Raw genomic sequence first — 25,426 nt, 5'->3', positions numbered from 1 at the left:
TTCAAGGCTGAGTTAGCTAGATATTTGGAAGACAAGGAAGTCAAGGGTTATGGAACAGGCAGACAGGAAATTGGAGCTGAGACAATCAGGTCAGCCATGATCTTATCGAATAGCGGTGCAGGCTTGAAGGGCCAAATGGCCTACTCCTATATTCCTAAACATGCATAGCAAGGACCTATACAGATTCCTACAATGATACCTTTTAATTGGAGGAAGTCATCTTTTTATCGTGTCCATGGACAGTCTATACACGGCTCAGCCTGAACTGGACGCATTTTTGCGCCTTGTTGTTGAATTCGGCAATATCTGGAACAGTGCAGGGTTGGAGGAAGTGAGAGGCGTCAAAGAAGTTGTTGTTTAATATAAGTGCAAGTTCAGGAGGAGAGTGTTGGTGAATGGAGACTGGTTGGGCTTCCATTCAAGGAAAGAGCGCAATTTTCATTATTTCCAGTTTTCTGGCCCTAACCATCCCCTTGGACAGCCAGTCCCTCTACACCTCAATCCCTAGCCAGGACAGCCTGCGGTTTATTGCTTCCTCCTAATTTAAATTACAACATCTCTCTGGAGACTGGCTTCTATTTTGAAACTTGAGTCTGAAAGATGACCTCCATTTTAACTCATGATTCTTTATACAGGAATTTCTTTTTTCCTCACTGGGACTATGGGAGGATGAGCCCTGGCAATAGTTGCAAATGCACAAGTGAAATAACAGTGCTGCTGTTAGAGTTAGCATAGTCCTAGAAAATGCCCATGGTACAAAGATACGATTAGAGTAGCAACTTTCCCTTTGTTCAATGTATAGTTAGAATGTGAAAACAATTTGGCCTGAATATCAACCGTAATACCCAGATACAGTTAATGTATTTTGGGTATCAGCACTGCATACTTAGTTCAGTAACAACACACTCTTGACAGTGCATACAGTCCTGTTAGCACAAGTACAGACACACTTTTCTTATGGAGTGCCTCATAAAATGAACTGCTGCAGCTCAATAAAGTAACAGTAACATGGATTGCTAAAAATTGCTGAAGTAACGTAGAATTGGACTATTTGAGCCAGCTGATGCACTGGTAGAATAGGCTACAGCTTTAAATTATCCTGGTTAAGCAGAGACGTTGGGGGTTGGGGGGGGGAGGGAGGCAGGAACAAAATACAGATTGTGAAAACCAAACCTTCAATAAACAATATTCTGTATTCAAAGCATAGAAAATGAAATAAATGAATTATGGGGTTTCGTTCATTTTCATTTATTTTCAACATCTACTGGTAACTTGATTGTAATTCTCAGCCTGCTGTAACTTGATGATGATCTATAAAGCAGTTCACTCCCTCTCAATGTAAGTAGGTCTAGGGCAATTTATTTGACAGCGGTAGAGGGTATAGCATAAAGCCAGGTCTGCAGCTCCTGAATTGTTGGAAGAATCGGTTTCTGAAATTTAATACGTGACTGTGGCATTTTGATTAGAGCTCTTACTCTTGCAGTAAAGGCTTTTGGTTTCTTTTGAGACCTGCTAGGATGAGTACATTAAGGTCTTTGAATAGACAGAAAGTTGTATAATGAGGTTATCAAACAATGGAATAGTAAAGTTTTGAGTAATGTTACAAATAACATTAGATGCAATTAATTCACAATTAAAAGAAACCGATTACATGGCAAATCCCAGAAAGAATGTCTAATGAGTGACCAGTCATTTTTCTATTTGTTCTCTGGATGTAGGTGACACGGCAATAATATAATTTTCTAGTTGCTCCGATAAGGTAGAGGTTGCATTGCATCCTGTAGCATAAACATAATGTAGGGCATTGATGATTGAGTGAGTGAATGCTGAGTTTAGAGGCACTAATTCAGCAACTGAGTTATTGAAATACATTCTAGAGCCAACCAAGGAGCAGGCTATTCTCGACCTGCTAATGAAAAATGAGCAATAGACGATATTAATCAATAACTTCAGGATAAAGGAGTCTCTCGGTGATGACAATCATAGCATGATAGAATTTCATGTTCAGTTTGAAGGTAAGAAGTGTGGGTCTAAGACTAGTATTTTAAACCCGAATAAAGGTAATTAAAAGGGTATGAAGGCACCATTAAAGTGAAACTGGATTAAAAGGTAGGATAGTAAAGATGCAGTGGCAGGCTTGACCTCTCAGCAAAGATTTATCCCAGTGAAAAAGAAAGACTGAGAAGGATGCATCATCTGTGGCTAAATAAAGAAGTTAAGGATAGTGTCAAATTAAGAGAAACAATGCATAAACCTGAAGTAGGTCAGAAGATTGGTTAGATTTTAAGAACCAGCAAAGAATGCCAAAACAATAAAGAGGGAGAAAGTAGGGTATGAGAGAGAGAGAAAGCCTGGGCAGTTGATATTGGAAAACAAAACAGCGGTGGAGGCTTTGAACAGGTATTTTTTGTGTCTGTCTTCACTGTAGAAGACTTTGAATACTTCTCAAAGATACTTGAAAATCAAGAGGTGAAAGGGAGGGAGGAACGTAAAACAATCAGCATCACCAGGAAAAAGGTGCTGGGAATGCTATTAGACCTAAAGGTTGACAAGTCCCTCGGACCAGACGGCCTGCATCCTAGGGTCTTGGAAATGGCTGCAGAGACAGTATTGGTTATAATCTTGCAAAATTCCTTAGATTCTGGAAGGGCCCTAGCAAATTGGAAAATAGCAATTATAGCACCTTTATTCAAGAACAGAGGGAGACAGAGCAGGAAACTATAGGCCAGCTAGCTAAACAACTGCAATTGGGAACTTACTAGAACCTATTATGAAGGAGGTTATAGCAGGATATTTAGTAAATCATAATAAATGTAATTTTTTCTACATTGTCATGCGAGAAGGTGTGAAGAAAAAAATCTTTAAAAATTAGTTTCTCTTCCATATCCCCTTGACTAAATTCTGTTTTTCAAAATGGACATAGGCTAACTCATCGACCTCCTGGCATGTATGAATATTCCAGCCAAGCCAATACACAGCACTAGTAGACGAGATGTCTGCACCAGTCAGCTCTGGACAAAGGCAGAGCTATTGCGACTCTTCATCTCCAATGTCGTATTAATGGCTCCACAGTTATTTGCTCAAAATACAATGGGTTTTAAAGATGGTCCTTAAAATCCATTGTTAGCTGAGTAGCTCGACCCGAAATCACCCTATCACATGACTAAGACCTAAGCTGATTAAATTGCTTTAATTCTATAGCTTTTGGGTTCTGTCTTCTATTGTGGTTTAATCCCGGAAGAAAAAAACAGACTCTAGGCTAGCAGCCAGCCTCTGACCTCCATCTCTCTCCAAGTCAGATCTCTAGAAAGAATCCTATATTTTGCCTAGAGAATGAACTAATTCCCAGAATACAAGAATACTTCAACTGCCTTAGCTGAGTCCCTTGGACAAAGACCAGGAATTCTGCCAGACAAAGCCACCTGAAAGAAACTTCATTGGACATCGACTTACTGGACTCTACTCACATGAATTAATGCCAATACCTTTTTGATTTTTTGTAATTTATTTCCCTTTCTTTTTCTGCCTTCCTAAATTGTATACTCGTGAGTGTGAATGTGTGTCATGATTCATCCCTCAGGTTTTGAATGTGTTAATAAACCTTTTAAGGTTTTGTTTCACCTTAGAGAATTTGCTGTGAGGTTATTTTTAACATTAGAGCTCAGAAATCAGGGTTTGGGAAACACACCACAGCCCATTTCAACAAGGGAAAGGATACTAAGAGAAACAAACTAAATTAAAAATTAAAGCTACCACTGTCACGGGCAGAGGGGAATAACGGTAATAATTCAATCCACCTCGCCGTTATGTCAGTAGCAACATTTACTAAATTTTCTAAATATCGGAAACGGAAGAATGTGCAGGGATGTGGGGAGAAGGCCGGGGAGTGGCAGTACATGAATTGCTCCTTAGGAGAGCCAGCATAGACACAATGGGCTGAATGGCCACCCTCTTTGCTAAAGTGATTCTATGATTCTTAAGTGGAATTAGGCAGAGTCAACATGGATTTTTGAAAGGGGAAATCATGTTTAACTAATTTCTTCGCGTTCTTTGAGGAAGTAGCAGATAAAGTGGATAAAGGGGAATCTGTAGGTGTGGTTACTTATCGAAAGGCATTTGATAAGTTGCCACATCAAAGGTTACTAAGCAAGTAAAGAGCACATAATGTAGGGCACATATTAGCATTGATTAAGGATTGGTTTGCTAACAGGGATATATGGATCATTTTTGGGTTGGCAAACTATAACTAGTAAAGTGCCACAGTGGTCATTTCTGAGGCCTCAACTATTTACAATCTATCAATGAATTGGATGAAAGGACAGAATGTATGATTGCAAAATTTGCTGTAGATACAAAGATAGGTAGGAAAGTAAGTTTTCAAGATGAGGCTAAGAGGATATAGATAGGTTAAGTGAGTGGGCAAAAGTTTGACATGGAATATCATGTGGGAAAACGTGAACTTGTCCACTTGGTGAGGAATAATAGAAAAGTAATATACTATTTAAATAGGAACATATTGCAGAACTCTGTGGTACAGATGGATTTGGGTGTCCTGGCACATAGATCGTAAAAAGTAAGTATGCAGGTACAGCAAATGATTAGAAAGGTAAATGGAATGTTGTTGTTTGTTGCAAGGGGAATGAAATATAAAAGCAGGGACATTTTGCTGCAGTTGTACATGGCATTGGTGAGACCACATAGAGAGAACTGTTTACATTTTTGGTTCCTTATTTAAGAAATGACATAGTTGTATTAGAAGCAATTCAGCAAAGGTTCTCTCACCTGATTCCTGAGATAGAGAGGTTACTTTATGAGGAAAGGTTGGGACTGTATCCATTGGAGTTTAGAGGAATGATCTTATTGAAACATATAATATCTTGACTGGGTGGATGCTGGGAGGATGTTTCCACTTGTGGGAGAGACCAGAACAGGGACACTGTTTAAAAATAAGGGGTTGCCCATTTAAGACAGAGATGAGATCAAATTTTTTCCGTCAGAGGGCCGTGAGTCTTTAAAACTCTCTTTCCCAGAGACCAGTGGGGGCAGGGTCACAGAATATTTTTAAGGTAGGTGTAGATAGATTCTTGACTAACAAGTGAGTCAAAAGGTATGGGCAGTATGCAGGAAGTAGATTCGAGGCCACAATTAGATCAGCCTTGATCTTATCAAATGACGGAGCAAGTTCATGACCTACCCCTGCTCCTAATTCATATGTTTGTATGTGCATATGTAAAACCAAGATCCATACAGAAGTAGGTGGTTTTAGAATTTACTGCATTTTTGCTTTTCCTTTCTGTTCTCTTTCTCAATCTAACCTTTCTTCCCTCTCTTCCTCTTTCTGCACCTGATTTGACTCTGATTCATTCAGTTTCTTTTTCTGCTGTCTGCTGTTTCTTTCTCAATGCTTAAATTCCATTGATGAAGGAGATACACTGTTAACCTTGTCATTCACCTAGGTCCCAGATGCCCCATTGCCCTCGCCACACCATTAATAGCGCTCACTTTTTTGAGCTGAAAGAAAAATTGTGTAAGCAGCAGTCTATGGTATACAAAACTATTTGCATCACTCACTTCTCACTTTCACAGGAAAAAGAGAAATGATAAAATGCATGCACTGTATTTTAATAATGAGCTGTTAATCCTAGTGAACTTGACTTCAATTTTTCTTTAAAGAATGGTAGATGATCTGCACAGACTTGTTAAAGAAGCTAAGCTGAATAGCCCTTTCATTTTCGTGGGATCAGAACTTGGAGCACTGAATGCAAGATTTTATGCTCACGTTCACAACTGGTAAGATGATGATCATTGAGCCTTTAGCTTGGTTGTTAATGCTCCCTACAGTCTTAACTGTGACAAGGTTATTGTAGATTGAACTAATGTCTTACTTCAACAAAACTGGAAAAATGCCCTCAACAGAACAGTAACTTCTTGGTCTTAAATATATCAACAACTTAGATTTGTATCTTGCTTTTAAGGTAAGAAAACACAATGCCTCAGGGAGTGCTATTAAACAAAATTGGATGCCAAGCCACAAATTAGTACAGATGTAGTAGGTTTTAAAAAATATCTTAAGAAAAGAATGAGTGGTAGAGATGCAGAGATGTTAATGGAGGGAATTCCAGAACTTGGAATCAGGTATCTAAAGGCACAGCATTGACCTTTGAAAATGCCAAAATGGCCAGGATTAAAGGAGCATAGATGTCTGAGGATTTCATAACTAGAGGTCGTTGAGAGTTAGGGAGGGGTGAGGTTATGGAGGGATTTGAAAATAAGATAAGAACTTCATAATTGAGGTTTTGCTGTGGGGACTGAGAGCCAATGTAAGTCAGCAAACAAAGGTTTGATGGGTGAGCTGGACTTGGTGCTAGACAGGATATTGTCCGCAAAGTTTTGGTTGATCTGAAGTTTACATAAGATACAAGATGGGTGGCTAAACCAGCAGTAAATAGGAATAGTTTAGTCCAGAGTTAACGAAAACATGGATAAGGGTTTCAGCAGCTGGTGAGCTGCGGCAGAGGCAGAGATGGGTAATGTTTTATAGATGGATGGGGGTGGTCTTGGTGATTGGAAAAGTATAGGGTCAGAAGCTCTGCTCAGAGTGAAATAGAACACCTAAGTTGCAAGCATTCTGGTTCAGCCTCAGATCGTGGTCAGGATGAAGAATGAGTCCATAATTAGGAAACTAAGTTTCTGTCGGGGAACAAAGGCAATGGATTCGGGCTTGGCAATGTTCAATTGGAAGAAATTTCTGCTCTCACAATACCGAATGCCGGACAAACAGCATTACAAATTAGATCGGTGAAAGGGTTGAGCGAGCTGTTGGTGAGCTAGAGCTGAGCTGGGTATGTCAGTGTATGTGGAACCTGACATATTTTTGGTTATTTTGGGGGGTGTCAGAGATAACAGTGCGGGAGTGGGATGAGAACTATTGTTGAAGATTCTCTGACTATACATGGATAGATAGGAATTGAACCAGGTGAGGATAGTACCATTCATTTGGACATAGGAGAAGGGATGTTGGAGGAAAATGGCATATCAGAGTGTGCAGGCAGGTCAGGATGGCTCACCACATTCGCATAGAATGTTGTTACAACCAGGTGAGGAGTCATCGAAGGGCCATTTTCCCTCTCCTTGCTTGACCAGGTTTTTGTTTAAAAAAAGATTATACTTGCCAGTTCAGTGTGCTTGACTGTTTACATGCTGTGATTACAAAGAAGGTTTTCTTGAGTTTAACTAAGTTAAGGAGTTAGTTTTACTATACTTAAAATTGATCCAGGTAAAATATAAAAAACGCTTCTGCACCACACACAAATGCAGATTATAGCGTAGAGGAGGGAAAATGTGGCCAAATTAGAGTTAATAAAAAGATCAACAAAGTTCACGGTTCGTTGTTTGCTGACTTCTCTGGCTGCAGATAGAATCCAATGGCCTTGCTTTCAAAGCTGAGGTGGTTTTTGGCTGGTGTTTCCTTCTTCTCTGAAGACACTGCTGTAAAATTGAAGTCTTTCTCCCTGTCTACTACAGCAATGAAGGTACAATCAAATTTAGTAGACAGCTCAGTCTTTAGATGGAGAGAGAGAGAGCAGGCAGCTTTTCTTTACTGAACTGCTCCTGTTGTTCTGCAAACCATGTGCTTAAATGCAGAGAGAGCTTGACATGTCATGTAATGAAATGAACAAATGTAGTTCTGACGTTAAGGTCCTGTCAGATATTAGATTTAATATTCACAGATATAGCTCAAGATTTCATAATTGTTTCCATCAAAATTGTCATGAAAATGGACTATCATCAGTATTCATTGGAATCCATTTAATACTTGTTTTCCTATTTTTTAATTTGATTTTGTCCGCACTGGAGTACTGATTTTGGCTGCAGTCGAGAGCTTCAGTTGGAGTTTGATGACTGAGGGAGGTTAAGGGTTAAATTAAGGGTTAAATTCTATTTAAAGTTTAGTCTTTCTTTGATTTAGCAATTAGCCACAAGTTGCTGTTAGGGTTGGAAGAAGGTGAATTTTAATCCAGCCTTAAAACAGGGCTGATCCAAGCTCTGCTTGCAGCTGTAAGTAGTTAATTAGATAACTGGCTTAATCAGGTTTTCAGAGGATAGGTTCAGTAAGTATAAAAGTAGACTTTGTCTACACTGGAGCGCTGCTTTTGGCTGCAGTAGAGAGCTTCAGATGGAGTTTGATGACTGAGGGAGCTCAGTGGGAAGGGAGGAGGTGCTTCTTTTTCTACCTTTGCTCAGAAAGAAGAACAGCGGCCTTGATAAGTAGGAACTGGTGAGTAAATTAGAAAAGTGTAATATTTTAAAAGTTCCTATACTTGGATTTAACTGCGAAGCACCTGGAATAAGGGAAATTTAGGGCCAGTATGATAAAACAATAAACATAATCTAAAGTAGAATAAAGTTAATGTAAGGGAAGTAGAGTTAAGATGTGGCAGGCAGCTCAGTCGAGTGGAATGTGTCCTGTAATATGTGCAACGTCATGGATTCTACCTGTGTCCTAGCTGACCACATATGCAGGAAGTGCTGTCAGCTGCAGAAACTTGAGCTCCGGGTTTCAGAGCTCAAGCGGTGGCTGGATTCACTGTGGCACATCCTTGAGGCTAAGAGCTACGCGGATAGCATGTTCACAGTGGTGATTACACCATAGCTTAAGGGCCTGGGGACAGAGAAGGAATGGGTGACCACCAGGCATCCAAGAGAAATAGTCAGGTAGTGCAGGAGTCCCCTGGGGCCCTGCTCACAAATGAGTTTTGCATTTTGGAAGCTGGTGAGGGCACTGGTTCTTCAGAGGAGTGCAGCCAGAGCCAAGTTTGTGGCACCTCAAGCGGCTCGGCTGTACAGAAGCGAGCAAGAAGAGAGGAAGAGTTGTAGTTGATAGGGGATTCATTGGTTAGGGGAACCCACAGGCATTTCTGTGGCCGTAGACGTGACTTCAGGATGGTATGTTGCCTCCCTGCTGCTAAAGGAGGAGGTGGGGAGGGAGAGAGAGGGTCAAAAATGTCACAGAGCAGCTGCAGGACAAGGGATTGATTAAGAAGGGGAAAATAGAGTACGAGAGTAAGCTTGCAGGGAACATAAAAACTGACTGTAAAAGTGTGTGAAGAGAAAAAGATTGGTGAAGACAAATGTCGGTCCCTTACAGTTAGAAACAGGGGAATTTAGAATGGGGAACAAAGAAATGGCTGACCAACTAAATACATTCTTTGGTTCTGTCTTCACAAAAGAGGACACTAATAACATTCCAGAAATGTTGGGGAACACAGGGTTTAGTGAGAAGAAGGAACTGAAAGAAATCACTATTAATAGGGAAATGGTGTTGGGGAAAGTTATGGGATTGAAGGCTGATAAATCCCCGGGACCTGATAATCTCCATCCCAGAGTACTTCAGGAAGTGGCCCGAGAAATAGTGGATGCATTGATGGTCATCTTACAAGATTCTATAGACTCTAGAACAGTTCCGACAGATTGGAGGGTAGCTAATGTAACCCCACTATTTAAAAAGGGAGGCAGAGAGAAAACAGGGAATTATAGACCAGTCAGCCTGATGTTGGTAGTGGGGAAAATTCTAGAGTCCATTATAAAAGATTTAATAGCTGAGCATGTGGAAAACAGTGGCAGAATAGGACAGAGTCAGCATGGATTTATGAAAGGGAAATCATGCTTGACACATCGACTGGAACTTTTCGAGGATGTAACTAGTAGAGTTGATGAGGGGGAGCCAGTGGATGTGGTTTATTTGGACTTTCAGAAGGCTTTCAACAAAGTTGCATGTAAGAGATTAGCATGTAAAATTAAAGCGCATGGGATTGGGGGTAGTGTATTGAGATAGATAGAAAACTAGTTGGCAGACAGGAAACCAAGAGTAGGAATAAACAGGTCTTTTTCTGAATGGCATGCAGTGACTAGTGGCGTGCTGAGACCCCAGTTATTCACATTGTATATTAATGATTTAGATGAGGGAACTAAATGTAATATCTCCAAATTCGCAGATGACACAAAGAACAAAGAAAAGTACAGCACAGGAATAGGCCCTTCGGCCCTCCAAGCCTGCGTCGATCATATTGCCTGTCAAGCTAAAACATTTTGCACTTCTGGGGTCCATATCCATCTATTCCCATCCTATTCATGTATTTGTCAATCTGCCTATTAAACACCACCATTGAATCTGCTTCCACCACCTCCTCTGGCAGTGAATTGCAGACACTCACTACCCTCTGCGTAAAAGACTTGCCCCGCATATCTCCTTTAAAGTTTTCTCCTCTCACCTTAAATCTATGTCCCTTAGTAACTGACTCTTCCACCCTGGGAAAAAGCTTCTGACTATCTACTCTGTTCATGCCACTCAGAATTTTGTAAACTTCTATCAAGTCGCCCCTCAATCTCCGTCGCTCTAGTGAGAACAATCTGAGTTTCTCCAACCTCTCCTCATAGCTAATAACCTCCTGACCAGGCAGCATCCTGGTAAACCTCCTCTGCACCCTCTCCAATGCCTCCATATCCTTCTGGTAATGTGGTGACCAGAATTGCAAGCAATATTCCAAGTGTGGCCTAACCGAGGTTCTATACAGTTGCAGCATGACTTCCCACCTTTTATACTCAATACCCCCGCCAATGAAGGCAAGCATGCCATATGCCTTCCTGACTACCTTATCCACCTGCGTTGCCACTTTCAGTGACCTGTGGACCTGTACACCCAGATCTCTCTGCCTGTAGATGCACTTAAAGGGCTCTGTCATTTACTGTATAATTCCTACCTGTATTACACCTTACAAAATGCATTACGTCGCATTTATCCGGATTAAACTCCATCTGCCATTCTCCGCCCAAGTCTCCAACTGATCTATATCGCGTTGTATCCTTTGACAGTCCTCTTCACTATCTGCAGCTCCTCCAACCTTAGTGTCGTCTGCAAACTTACTAATTAACCCAGTTACATTTTCCTCCAAATCATTTACGTATACTACAAACAGCAAAGGTCCCAGCACTGATCCCTGTGGAACTCCACTAGTCACAGCTCTCCATTCAGAAAAGCACCCTTCCACTACTACCCTCTGTCTTCCATGACCAAGCCAATTCTGTATCCATTACAAAGCTGGGTGGGAGGGTGAGCTATGAGGGGGATGCAGAGATGCTTCAGTGTGATTTGGACAAGCTGAGTGAGTGGGCAAATGCATGATAGCTGCAGTATAATGTGGATAAATATGAGGTTGTCCATTTTGGTAGCAAAAACAGGAAGGCAGATTATTATCTGAATGGTTATAAATTGAAAGAGGGGAATGTGCAATGAGACCTGGGTGTCCTTGTACACCAGTCACTGAAGGTAAGCATGCAGATGCAGCAGGCGGTAAAGAAGGCAAATGGTATAAAAACAAAAAAACTGCGGATGCTGGAAATCCAAAACAAAAACAGAATTACCTGGAAAAACTCAGCAGGTCTGGCAGCATCGGCGGAGAAGAAAAGAGTTGACGTTTCGAGCCCTCATGACCCTTCGACAGAACTTGCCAATGGTATGTTGGCCTTCATAGCCAGAGGATTCGAGTACAGGAACAGGGATGTCTTGCTGCAATTGTACAGGGCCTTGGTGAGACCACACCTGGAATATTGTGTGCAGTTTTGGTCTCCTTATCTGAGGAAGGATGTACTTGCTATAGAGGGAGTGCAGGAAGGTTTACCCGACTGATTCCTGGGATGGCGGGACTGACATATGAGGAGAGATTGAGTCGATTAGGATTATATTCGCTGGAGTTCAGAAGAATGAGGGGGGATCTCATAGAAACCTATAAAATTCTAACAGGACTAGACAGGGTAGATGCAGGAAGGATGTTCCCGATGGTGGGCGAGTCCAGAACCAGGGGTCACAGTCTGGGGATACAGGGTAGACCACTTAGGATGAGATGAGGAGAAATTTCTTCACCTAGAGAGTGGTGAGCCTGTGGAATCTGTTACCACAGAAAGTAGTTGAGACCAAAACATTGTATGTTTTCAAAAAGGAGTTAGATATAGCTTTTGGGGCGAAAGGGATCAAAGGATATGGGGAGAAAGCGGGAGCAGGCTATTTAGTTGGATGATCAGCCATGATCATAATGAATGGCAGAGCAGGCTCTAAGGGCTGAATGGCAACTCCTGCTCCTATTTTCTATGTTTCTTCAGGAGGAGGGTGATCAGCCAGAGGTTGGGGGTCCACATTGGTGCCAATGACTTAGGTAGGAAGGGGATTGTGGGCCTGCTATCAGAATTTAGGGAGCTAGGTAGGAAATTAGCAAGCAATGTGGGGATGTGTAATGTCATGCACTTTGGTAGGAAGAATAGAGGCATTGACTATTTTCTAAATGGGGAGAGAATTCAGAAATCTGGAGTGCAAAGGGACTTGGGAGTCCTAGTCCAGGATTCTCTTAAGGTTAACTTGCAGGTTGAGTCGGTAGTTAGGAAGGCAAATGCAATGTTGGCACTTATTTCGAGAGGACTAGAATATAAAAGCTGGGATGTACTGCTGAGGCTTTATAAGGCTCTGGTCAGATCACATTTAGAATATTGTGAGCAAATTTGGATCCCGTATCTCAGGAAGGATGTGCTGGCCTCGGAGAGTGTCCAGAGGAGGTTCACGAGAATGTTCCCAGGAATGAAAGGCTTAACATATGAGGAACGTTTGAGGACTCTGGGTCTATACTTGATGGCATTTAGAAGGATGAGGGGGGGATCTGATTGAAACTTACAGAATATCAGCCATGATTGAATGGCGGAGCAGACTCGATGGGCCGAACGGTCTAATTTCTGCTCTTATGGTCTTATAAGCAGGACCTCTGATGTAGTAACCTCTGAATTGCTCCCAGTGCCATGTACCAGTGAGTACAGAAATAGGAGGATAGGACAGATGAATGTGTGGCTGGAAAGATGGTGCAGGAGGGAGGGCTTTAGATTCCTGGGACACTGGGACTGGCTGTCAGGGAGATGGTACCTGTACAAGCCGGACGGGTTGTACCTGAACAGAGTTGGGACTGAGTTCCTTGCTAGTGCTATTGGGAGGGCTTTAAACTATCTTGGCAGGGGTGTGGGAATGAAGAAAAATATTAGAGAGGAATACCAGGGTGCACCAAATACTAAGAGGGACAGATAGCACTAGTATAGAGAATAGTAAGTTAGGAGGTAAAGTCAGGGCATAGGAGAAAGGAACAAAATCTATATCAGGGTAACTATGCATGTATTGAATGCAAGGATGTTTAGTAAATTGGGGAGTTACAGGCCCAGATTGCTATGTGTAAATATGATGTTGTGGCAATAACACAGGCCTAGCTCAAGGAAGGGCAGAACTGGGTGTTAAATATTCCTTGGTACAAGGCGTTCAGAAGAGATAGGAAAGGAGGGAGGGGTGGCGGTATTGGTGAAGGAGAGCATTGCAGTGCTGGAGAAAAAGGATGTCGCAGAGGATTCAAGGACAGAATCAATTTGGTGAGAGCTAAGGAACAAAAAGGATGCAATTACATTGCTCGGTGTAGTCTATAGACTGCCAAATAGAAGGAGGTAGAGCAACAAATCTGCAGGGAAATTAGAGATGCAAGCATTATAGAGTTGTTATAATGGGGGACTTTAATTACCCAAATGTAGACTGGGACAGTGGTAGTGTAAAGGCCAGAGAGTGGCAAAAGTTCCTACGTTGTGTTCAGGAAAATTTTCTACAGCAGTATGCGTCCAATCCAACAAGAAAAGACACGCAGTTGGACCTGGTTCTTGGAATGAGGCAGGCCACGTAGATCAAGTGTCAGTAGGGGAACATTTTTAGGAGACAGTGATCATTGTATTGTACGTTTTAGGATGAAGATGGAAAAAGACAATAGGCAATCCAGAGTAAAAATAATTAGTTGGACAAGAGCCAACTTCGATGTGGCAAGAATGAAGCTGGGCCAGATAGACTGGAACAAAAGATTGGCAGGAAAAGCTGTAGCTGAACAACGGGCTACCTTCAAAAAAACAATTGGTTCGGGCACAGTCAAGGAATATTCCATCGAAAGGGAAAGGTACGACAAACAAATCCAGAGCTCCCTGGATGAAAAAGGAGATTGAAATTAAGATAAGAAAAAGTGCGCTTATGACAGGTGTCAGGCAGACAATACAATTGAGAATCAAGAGGAATGCAGAACGTTCAGAGCGGAGGTGAAAAAGAATATTAGAGAAGCAAAGAGGGATTATGAAAAATGACTGGTAGCCAACATAAAGGGGAATCCCAAAGTCTTCTATAGGCATATAAATGGTAAGAGGGTGGTAAAAGGAGTAGGGATGATTAGGGACCTAAAAGGGAATTTACACATGGACGAAGGGGCCATGGCTGAGCTATTAAATGGATACTTTGCATCCGTCTTTACCAAGGAAGTGGATGCTACCCAGGCCATGATGACAGACGAGGAAACTCTGTCCCTAGAAGGGTTCAAAATTTATAAGGAGGAAGTGTTGAATAGACTGTCAGTACTTAAAGTTGACAAGGCATTGGGACCAGATGAGATGCTTCCAAGGATATCAAAGGAAGTGAGGGTAGAAATTGCAGGGGTGCTGGCCATAATCTTTCAGTCTTCCCTAAACTCGGGGTATTGCCAGAGGATTGGAGAATTGCAAACATTATACCCTTGTTCAAAAAAGAATGTAAGGATAAGCCCAGCAGTTACAGACCAGTCAGTTTAACTTCAGTGGTGGGCAAGGTTTTAGAAACAATTATTCGGGATAGAATTAGTAGCCACATGGAAAAATATGGGTTGATAAGGAAGAGCCAGCTTGGATTTCTAAAGGGAAAATCATGTTTTACTAACTCGCTGGAGTTTTTTCAAGAGATAACAGAAAAGGTCGATGAGGGCAATGTTGATGTGGTGTACATGGACTTTGTAAAGGCATTTGATACAGTGCCACACAACCAACTTGTGAGAAAAGTTATTGCTCATGGAATAAAAGGGACAGTAGCAATGTGGATACAAAATTGGCTGAAAAATAGGAAGCAAAGAGTAATGGTCAATGGATATTTTCCTGGCTGGAGGAAGGTTTGTCATCGAGTTCCCCAGGAGTCGGTATTGGGACCCTTGCTTTTCCTGGTGTATATTAATGATCTAGGTCTTGGTGTGCAAGGGACAATTTCAAAGTTTGCGAGTGATACGAAGCTTGGGAGTGTTGTGAACTGCAAGGAGGACAATGTGGAACTTCAAGAGGACATAGACAAGTTGGTGGAGTTGGCATATAGGTGGCAGATGAAGTTCAATGTGGAGAAGTGTGAGGTGATGCATTTTGGTAGGAAGCAAATGGACAGACATAAAATAAGGAGTGAAATTTTGAACGGAGTGCAGGAGCAGAGAGACTTACGTGTTTATGTGCATAGATCATTGAAGGTGGCAGGACAGGTGGAGAGAACAGTTAATAAAGCATATAGTATCCTGGACTTTATTAATAGGGACATAGAGTACAAGAGCAGCAAGATTATGCTGAGTTTATATAAGACAATTGTTAGATCTCAGCTGGAATATTGTGTACAGTTCTGGGCACCATATTATAGGAAGGAAGTGAAGAGAGAAGAAGACTGAGAGGAGATTTGATCAAGATGTTCAAAGTCATGAGGGGACTGGATAGAATAGATCGCAAGAACCTGTTCCCACTTGTAAAAGGATCAAGAATGAGAGGGCACAGATTTGAAGTGATTTGCAAAAGAAGCAAGTGTAGCGTGAAAGAAAACTTTTGCACACAACGAGTGGTTCGTGTTTGGAATGCACTGCCTGGAAGTGTGGTGAAGCCAGGTTCAATCGAGGCATTAAAGAGGACATTGTTTCTATCCAAATGAAGCCTAATATGCAAGGGTATGGGGGAAAGGCAGGGCAATGGCACTAGTCATAATGTTCATTTGGAGAGCAGGTGGAGACATGATGGACTGAATGGCCTTCTTCTGTGCCATTAAGATTCTGTGATTCTTCATTCAAAAACAACACTTATTCCTCATCTATAAGAATACCCAGTTTTCATCCGTCCAGTGTTTTGATTGGTCAATTTAAGGGGCACATCAAAATCAGCTGAAAGTAAGAGAAGCCCAACAGCAAAGTTACCCTGGCTGATGAGATTGTTTCTGTGAGGGATGGGGATAGTAAGAGTGGGATGGGAATGAAAAGGGGGGATGAAGAAATAGGATGGGAAAGGATGGATTGTCATGGGAGGGATGGATGAGATGATGGAATTGGTTAAACATAGCAAATTGGTGGGGACAGTTATTTGATACAGCTTAAATTTCAAAAGCTGTTCTTAGTGCTAAAATGATGATTCACTAGATTTGAATGAAAATGTTTTGGAACAACAGCCAGATGAATTAAAAGAATACATCAGCATTGATTCTATAAATGAAAAGATGTTTGCAGTCTATACCCTCCAGAGTTTCTACACAACCGACACCAATGGGCATACTACCACATAAAATTAGACTCTCAGAATGACCAGCTATAATGTAACTACACAACTTGAATCCTAAGCAAAGACTTTGCTATGGCACAAGATTGGTAATTAGAAAATTGTTTTCCTTGATGATAGATGCTGAAGTTATAACAGGCAGATTTCTCTTCAAATAATAATGAGCACATCAGATGTAACCTGCCTTTCCAAATCGGGAGAAAGTAATTCCCAATTAAACTTCCATGTTCCATGGTGATAAGCAAGCCAGACTTGACAATGTTTCCTTGGCTTGTTTTTAAACATGGACAGCTTTCTGAAGATTTTTCCAGAGTGAGAAGTTTTGATTCTGTTGAAGCATTTAGTAAAAGAATCGCTAGAAATCCTGGATATATTTAAGAAGTACTGTTACAATGCAGAAACTAATTTGACCACAAATGTTTTGCAGCTCTTTGCTAGTTTATATACTATTCTGTAATATGACTTGATATGAGCTGTGTGGCATATAGCACTCTTGTGAACATGGAGAGCATATTAAATACCATCCCCGGAGCATGATAATAATATGGCAATGGACATCATAATCGAGGTAAAAAGAAAATTGTGACTACTTGAAATCTGAAATAAAAACAAAGCACTGGAAGTGCACACCTGCTAGGTTAGCATCTGAAAGAGAAGTTAGCAGTTCAGAAGGTTTCCTTCATCATTATTCCAAATAAGCAAGACCATAAGTTAATATTTTTCTTACAGTTTTAGTATTAGTGTAGCGTTTTGCTGATATTATGCGTGCTATTGCATTTTTACCCAGTTTAATCGATCAAATATAAGTTGTTCCAGTATCAGCATCAGGGAAGCAAATCCACATATGCCCCTTGTAAGGAGGGGACTGACACAACAATTTAAATATCAAATTTAACTTGAAGTCGATAAAAAGGAAACAGAATCTAAATCATAATATTTGGCTGTAACTTCTGGGTTCCAGGGTGTTGTAACAGGGGGGTACCCCAAAGATGCGCTGGGAAAACACCCACAAAGTCCCCAAGTGAGGGTTGCCCAGCAATTGCCTGGGAAGTTCAAACTTCTGTTGGACAATTATCCTGCAATCTGAACCATCTGAGAGTACGATATAAATTGCAAACTTTAGATGTTTCCAACTGTCTTACAGTAATAGTAACCCAGGAAGAGTTAGAATTAAAACGACTTCTAACTCCTGGGTAACTATAGTACTGACCCCTGACCCCTCCCATGGGACTCCCTCATGGGACCCCCCCATTGATCACCAATCTCCTCCACCCCGCCCCCCCCACCACCACCCCTCAGCCACCTGATCCCCATCTACTCACCACCCGACCCTCCCCCCACTGACCTCCTGATGGTCACCCATTTCTCTCCCACCCCGAAATCCTGCCCACTTACCTTAAAATCTACCTTTCCATGGCTTCTGAAAATGGCTGGACCTTTAGATGTACCTGCTTTACAGCAGCTGATGCCAGAATAAAAGGGATTGTGGCTTCCTTACCACCAACTGTGCAGCCCTGAACTTGTGCAGCCCTAACCTGAAAGTTTCAGGGCGCATTGGCCAGTGCAGTTCTTGTCTGGCTGAGTCAGAAGACATCTAAAATGACCCCCCCCGCCCCCCTCCAATGGGCTGCCCCGTCTTCCACCTGTGAATAGTCATCTTGGCCTGGCCCAAGAACACACCCACAAAATGATGTTATGCCTGCCTGCCTCCCTCCATACAAGGTCAAATGCTGAATGACCTGCTGTGTGTTTCAACCATTTTCTATTTTTCAGTCTTCTGAATTCCTTTTTATTTGTTTCATATGTTCCTGCTTACTACTGCATGCTCAATGATGTACAGAACAACATCATCTAGCTGGTGTAATTCTGCAAAGCTGTGGATGTCACAATGTAGTACTTGGAGAATTTATCTGGTATCTGTTAAACTGTCCCATATATCATCAGTAGACAGGTCAATCGGGTTATGCTGTACTTTGTGCTCTCACTGGTGAAATACATCCTGGATAGAGAAGGCAAAATGCATTTTAACGTGGTTTATTTCTATCTCACAGGGAGGTTTCTGATCTCGTCCTCATTGATCCAATCCCTGAAGAAGTATTCCTGGAGGATGTATGGCTGCAGTACTGGTAAATAAATACAACTAGGATTTTAATTAGTTTGTATGAAATTAAGCAACAGCAAAGCTGATGTTTAAGTCTGCAGTGCCTCTATATACTAAAACTTAAATGAGTTACACAATTAAGGCTGCAGATACAGTTTTTAAAAAAAAGCGAACTCTTCCTTTTCTGATCATCCTGTGAAAATGAACAGGCTATTATTTAAATATGATCATCACCAGACGCGCATTTTTTTTTTCAGTTTTCACCCCTTTCCCATTCTGCAGGAGCTATGCTAGCTGCAATTGCACCAGTGTTGGTTGCCCCCCTGGTACCTTCCTAAATGTGAGCCTAGAGAGTAAATTTCAGGAAGTTATTTAATTATGAATCATTGCAGCTGAGGCCAATTATATTTCATTATTTACACACATGAGCTGGTTAGTAATCAAGACTGGGAACCATGGCTGATTTTTAATTTTCATGCAACCCACGTCAGGGCACAAGGATCCCTGTTACAGTTTTGGCTGGGATCAGCCTGCATTTAAGGACCAAGAATCAAACCAGAGATCTTTGGTTGTATGCTATGTTATCGAGGAGGCCTCTTTAGTGCTTTCATTCTTGAAGTAGCAGTGTGATCTATGTTATCATACATTCACACTGGGAATAAGTAAGATCCTTGTATCCTCACCATCTATGGTGTCTTTGGCTGCTGTTCAACATTTGGGGAAAAAAAGTTTAACCAAGTTGTTATTTTTGCATAGTTTTTTGCATTTCATGATTTTACTCAGCATTAGTCTTGTGAAAGTTTGTAATTCTTGCTGTTTCTGTGTTAGATCTTTAAAACCTTCTGGAGTAGCGTTTCTTAATTTCTATACTATTTCCTTTATTTTGATCATGTAGTTACCAGGCAAAATTGTTTCAGGTTGAACTTCTACTCTGACATACTCGATGTTGGTATCCGTTGATATTGAGATTGGATTCAAATGTTGAATATTCTGCTACTGGATATTTCCAATAAAGGAAGTCCATCTGTAATGTATGTGTTATATTTCCCATCACATCAGTTTTGGAATGCATGGAAAGTTCCAAGCTCTCATGAATTCTTTGAAAACTGGAAAGCTGATCTTGGAAGAAAATAATGGAATTGCTTGATGCTGCACGCTCTTCAAGTGAGATTTCAGAACCTGGTTTGTGTTCAAAAGTACAAATGCTCCAGGCAGACATGGAATTGAGTACAAGACAATGTCAATCTTTGGACTGCACTACTTTTACGTATTGACAAAGTTATGCTTTATACTAACTTATATAGCCTTCTGTGTGAGATGCATCCTACTTCGGCTGTCATTAAAGAACTTTAACAAGCCTGAGCAGCTTTCCAGCACAAGAAAACACCACTTGGTGCATGCCAAAATCCGTATTATGTTATCTCTTCAACAATAACGGTAGAGCATGAGAACAGAAGTAGGCCATTTAGCCCCAAAGCCTGTTTTGCTAATGAGATCATGGCTGATCTGCAAGCTTATTCCTTTGCCCTTAATTCTTAATACTTTTGGTTAACAAAAATCTATTCATCTCAGATCTAGCATCAATCCAGCATTTGCGGAAGAGAGTTCCAAATTTCTACCACCCTTTATGTGTAGAAGTCTTTCCTAATTTCGTTCTTGAAAGGTCTGGCTCTTTTTAATCTATGCCCTCTAGTCTTATACTCTCCAACTAGTGGAAACAATTTCTTTCTGGTTATCCTATCTGTTCCACTCAATATCTTGAAAAGCTTTGTCACATCACCCCTTAAACTTCTAAATGTAATGAACTACAATTCTATTTTGTGCAATTTATCCTTCAAATTTAATTCTTGGCACCAGATATCATTCCAGCAAGTGGGTTGAGGGACTTGAATCTTCACTTAGACTGGACAAATCAAATTGAAAAAGGTCATTTGGAAGATGTTTGTAGCATGCTTTCAAGACAGTTTCCTAGAACAGTATGTTGTGGAACCAACCAGGGATCAAGCTATTTTACGTTTAATGTTGTGCAAAGAGGCAGGGTTAATTAGTAATCTCAAGTGAAAATCCTTTAGGGAATAGTGATCATAATACAATTGAATCCCAAATTAGTTTGAGACTGACATACTCAATCCAAAACAAGAATCTTGATCTTAAAGCGAATTACATTGCTATGAGGGGATAGCTGCCTAAGGTTGATTGGATAGACTAAAAGGAATGGTGGTAAATAAGCAGTGTGCAACATATAAAGAAATAGTTCAAAATTTTCAACAAACATACATTCCATTATAAACAAAAACTCAGCAAGAAAGATCCATCTGTGGCTTTTTAGGAAAGTTAAGGATAGGATTAGAGTAAAAAAAAGAGGCTTATACTGTTGCAAAGAATAGTGGTAAGCCTGAGGATTGGGAGAGCCTTAGAAACACCAAAAGGCAACCAAAGAAGTGATGAAATGGAAAAAGTGGATATGAGAGTAAATTAACCAGGAATATCAAAACAGATCAAAGAGCTTTTATGAGTATGTATAAAGGAGTAAGGCAGCTGAACTAGATGTTGGTCTCTTAGAAACAGAACATAAGAAATAGGAGCAAATTCAGTGTGATCACAGCTGATCTTGGGATTCAAATCCACTTTCCTGCCTGCTCCCCTTATCCCTTGATTCCCTGAGAGAGCAAAAATCTGTTTATCTCAGCTTTAAAAAATATTCAATGATGGTGTATCCTTAACTCTTTGGGTAGAGAATTCCAAAGATCTACAACCCTTTGAGTGAAGAAATTTCTCCTCATGTCAGTCCTAAATGATTGGCGCCTTGTCCTGAAACTGTGCCCTCTTGTTCTAGATGCCCTAACCACCGGAAACAATGTCTCAGTTTTTACCTTTTCTTGCCCCTTCACGATCTTGAATGTTTCAATAAGATCACCTCTCATTCTTCTAAACTCCAGTGAATGTAAACCTGATTTCCTCAGCCTCTCATCATAGGGCAACCCTCTCATACCAGGGACCAATCTAGTGAGCCTTTATTGTACTGCCTCTAATGCAAGTATATCTTTCCTTAAATATGGAAACCAGAATTGCACACAGTGTTCCAGGTGTGGTCTCACCCCAAGTTCTGGATAGTTGTGGCAAGACTTCTTTATTCTTGTACTCCTTTTTGTGCTCCTTGTACGAGTATACCCAAGTGTTTCTGAACATCGATATTTGCAAGTTTCACGCCTTTTAAAAATATTCTACTTTTCTATTCTTATGACCAAAGTGAATAACCTCACACTTCCCCACAACATACTCTATCAGCCACCTTTTAGTCTGCTCACACCTAGCTTTGTGTTGTTAGCAAACTTAGATACATTCCTCACTGTCTCTTTCTCTAAGTCATTAATATAGATTGTAAATAGCTGAGTCCCCACCACCAATCCTTGCAATCTACTCATCACAGCTTGCAAACTGGAAAATGCCTCATTTATCCCTACTTTGTTTCCTTTCCATTAACCAATCCTCTATTCATGTTAATATATCACTTCCAACTCCATGAGTCCATATTTTGTGTATAACGTTTTGTGTGGCACCTTATCGAATGCCCATGTATACAACATCTATAGGCTCCCCTTTATCCACCTTACCAATTACATCCTCAAAAAACTCCAATAAGTTTGTCAAATGGGATTTCGCTTTTGTAAAACCATGTTGGCTTGGTCTAATCATACTTTACTTTTCTAAGTGCATTGTTAAGGCTTCCTTAATAATAGATCCAGCATTTTTCCAATGACTGATGTTAGGCTAACTGGCCTGTAGTTCCCTGCCTTCTCTCACCCTGCTTTCTTGAATGGCGGTGGTATTACATTTGTTAACTTCCAGTCTGCTGAGACTGTAAGAGTAAATAGTGTTTGATTAATTTGCTGTGCTTAATTTGAAGATGTGACAAGCAAAGTGGATAGTGGGGATCCTGTAGATGTGCTATATCTGGACTTTCAGAAGGCCTTTGATAAGGTGCCATACAAAAGTCAACACACAAGATAAGATCACACAGAGTTGGCTTGGATAGAGGATTGGCTAACTAACAGAAAACAGAGAGTCATGATAGATTGGGTCTTTTTCTGGATGGCAAGCTGTAATTAGTGGGGTGCCACAGGGTTTGGTCCTTGGGCCCCAACTATTTACAATCTATATTAATGACTTGGATTCAGGGATAGAAGGTACTATAGCTAAATTTGCAGATGACACCAAAATAGGTGGGAAAGTAAGTTGCAATGAAGAAATAAGAAATTTACAAATGGATATGGACAGGTTAGATGAGTGGGCCAAAATTTGGCAGATGGAGTTTAACGTGGATAAGTGTGAGGTTATCCATTTTGGTCGGAAGAATAAAAAGGCGACTTATTATTTAAATGGAGAGAAAATTCAGAATGCTTCAGTGCAGAGGGATCTGGGTATCCTCGTGCATGAATCGCTGAAAGCTAATATGCAGGTACAGCAGATAATAAGGAAGGCAAATGGAATTTTGGCATTTATTGCAAAAGGAATAGAGTATAAAAATAGGGAAGTGTTGTTGCAACTGTACAAGGCATTAGTGAGACCGCACCTGGAGGACTGTGCACAGCTTTGGTCCCTTTACTTGAAGGATGTAGTTGCATTGGAGGCGGTTCAGAGCAGGTTCACTGGATAGATTCCAGAGATGCGGGGCTTATCTTATGAGGAGAGATTGAGCAGTTTAAGTCTATACTCACTAGAGTTTAGAAGGATGAGAGGAGATCTAATTGAGGTGTATAGGATGCTGAAGGGGATAGACAAGGTGGACGTGGAGCAGATGTTTCCCCTTGTGGGGCGTTCTCTAGAACGAGAGGCCTTAGTTTTAGGCTAAGGGGTGATAGATTTAAATCAGAGATGAGGAGGAATTACTTCTTTCTCAAAGGGTTGTGAATCTGTGGAATTCAGTACTTCAGAGTGCAGTGGATGCTGGGATGCTGAATAAATTTAAGGAGGAGATAGAGTTTTAATTAGTAATGGGTTGAAAGGTTCTGGAGAGAGGGTGGGAAATTGGAGTTGAGGCCGAAATGAGATCAGCCATGATCATAATGAATGGCAGGGCATGCTCGAGGGGCTGAATTGCCTACTTCTGCTCATAGTTCCAGAACCTATGAAATTTGAAAAATCAGAGCTAACTCTTTTAGAACTCTAGGATATAGACCATCAGGTCCTGGGGGCTTGTCATTTATTAGTCCCTTGAGTTGCTCCACTACTTTTCCTCTGCTGAAATTAGTTACCTTAATTTCTTCATTTTTATTAGCCCTCAGGTCACCCTGTAATTCTGTTATGTAATTTGTGTCTTCCACTGTGAAGTCAGATACAAAGTATTAATTTAATGTCTCTGCCATTTCCTCATCCCCCATGATAATTTTTCCTGTCTTTGCTTCGAATGACCTAACTTTTACTTGAGCTACTCTATTCCTTTTCGTATACTTACAAAAACTCTCACTATTTGTTTTTTATATTCCTGGCTAGTTTATTCTCATTTTATTCTTTTCCTTTTTTATCAGCTTTTTGTTCACCATTTGCTGGTTTCTACTATTCTTCGTAAAATATAATCTAATAAGATCCTTAATTTGTTTCATTAACCACAGATGTAGGTTTCTCACTAAGTTTTTTTTTGTTTTTCAATAGACTGTATTTTTATTGAACATTTTGAATTGTTTCTTTAAATGCTTCAGTTGTTCATTTAGCATCATACCTTTTAGTCTATTTTACCTTAATCAATCTTAGCCAGCACTCCCCTCATAGCTATGTAATTGGCTTTGTTTAAATTCTTCTTTGTGATTGGAACATGTTGTTTACAAACTTACTGTGGAATTCAATTGCATTATGATCATTATGTCCCAATGGATCTTTTACTATGACATTACTAATTAACTACTTTATTGCATCATGCTAGATATAAAATAGCTTTATTGCTAGTTAGTTCCACAACATATTGCTGCAGGAAATTGTCACAAAAACATTCTGTAAACTCATCTAATTTCCCGCACTTTTTATACTCCTCAAGGACTCTGCTGTATTGAGACCTCGATATCCGCCATAAGCTTCTCGTTTTTCTTAATCCTAACCTTTTTGTCCCTTGACATCCTGGGTTGTCTGGACTTGGTCCCCACCACTTTGTTTTTATGGGAACATAATTGTTCTGTACTCTCGCTATTACCTCCTTGAATGCCTCCCACTGTTCTGACATAATTTTATCTGCAAGTAGCTGCTTCCAGTCCACTTGGGCCAAATCGTATCTCAATTTAGTAAAATTACCCTTTGCCCAGAAATTTTATTCCCGGCCCAACCTTATCCTTTTCCATAACTATCTTAAATCTAACTGAGTTATGGTCACTATCTCCAAAATGCTCCCCTACTGATACGCCTTCCACCTGCCTGGGCTCATTTCCGAATATTAGGTCTAGAAAGCCCTTGTTGGGCTTTCTATGTACTGGCTAAAAAAGTTCTCCTGGATGCAACTTAAGAATTTTGCTCCCTCCCTACCTTGCACACTAAAACTGTCCCCGTTAATATTTGGATAGTTAAAATCCCCTACAATACTGCCTTATTATTCTTACACTTCTCTGAAATTTGATTACATATTTGATCCTCTCCCTCTCCCTGACTGTTTAGGGACCTAGAGTCCACACTCCACAGCATGTTTGCCCCTTTTGTGTTTTTTTACTTCTACCCATATGGCCTCATTTGATTATCCTTCCAAGATGATATCCCTGCTCACTGTTATAATTGATTCCTTGATCAATATTGCGACCCTCCCCTCCGCTTCTATCCCCTTCTCTTCTATCTCCTTCTCTATCTCGTCTGAATACCCTATAATCAGGCATGTTGAGCTGCCAATCCTGCCCTTTTATTCAAGTCTCAGTCATACCT

General features: G+C 40.7%; 1 protein-coding gene across 2 annotated transcripts in view; it reads left to right on the top strand.

The window, feature by feature from the left end:
* Positions 1 to 25,426, top strand: part of si:dkey-122a22.2 — a 289,414-nt gene that overhangs the window by 130,143 nt on the left and 133,845 nt on the right. For both annotated transcript variants that reach the window (XM_041189080.1, XM_041189081.1), the window contains exons 6-7: positions 5,674 to 5,790; positions 18,480 to 18,554. In XM_041189080.1, coding sequence (XP_041045014.1) covers positions 5,674 to 5,790; positions 18,480 to 18,554 — 192 coding nt within the window. The remainder of the gene's footprint in view (positions 1 to 5,673; positions 5,791 to 18,479; positions 18,555 to 25,426) is intronic.

Source organism: Carcharodon carcharias, chromosome 6 (genome assembly GCF_017639515.1).
Source record: "Carcharodon carcharias isolate sCarCar2 chromosome 6, sCarCar2.pri, whole genome shotgun sequence".
In the NCBI taxonomy this organism is placed as follows: Eukaryota; Metazoa; Chordata; class Chondrichthyes; order Lamniformes; family Lamnidae; genus Carcharodon; species Carcharodon carcharias.
This window is presented reverse-complemented; position numbering and strand designations above follow the sequence as displayed.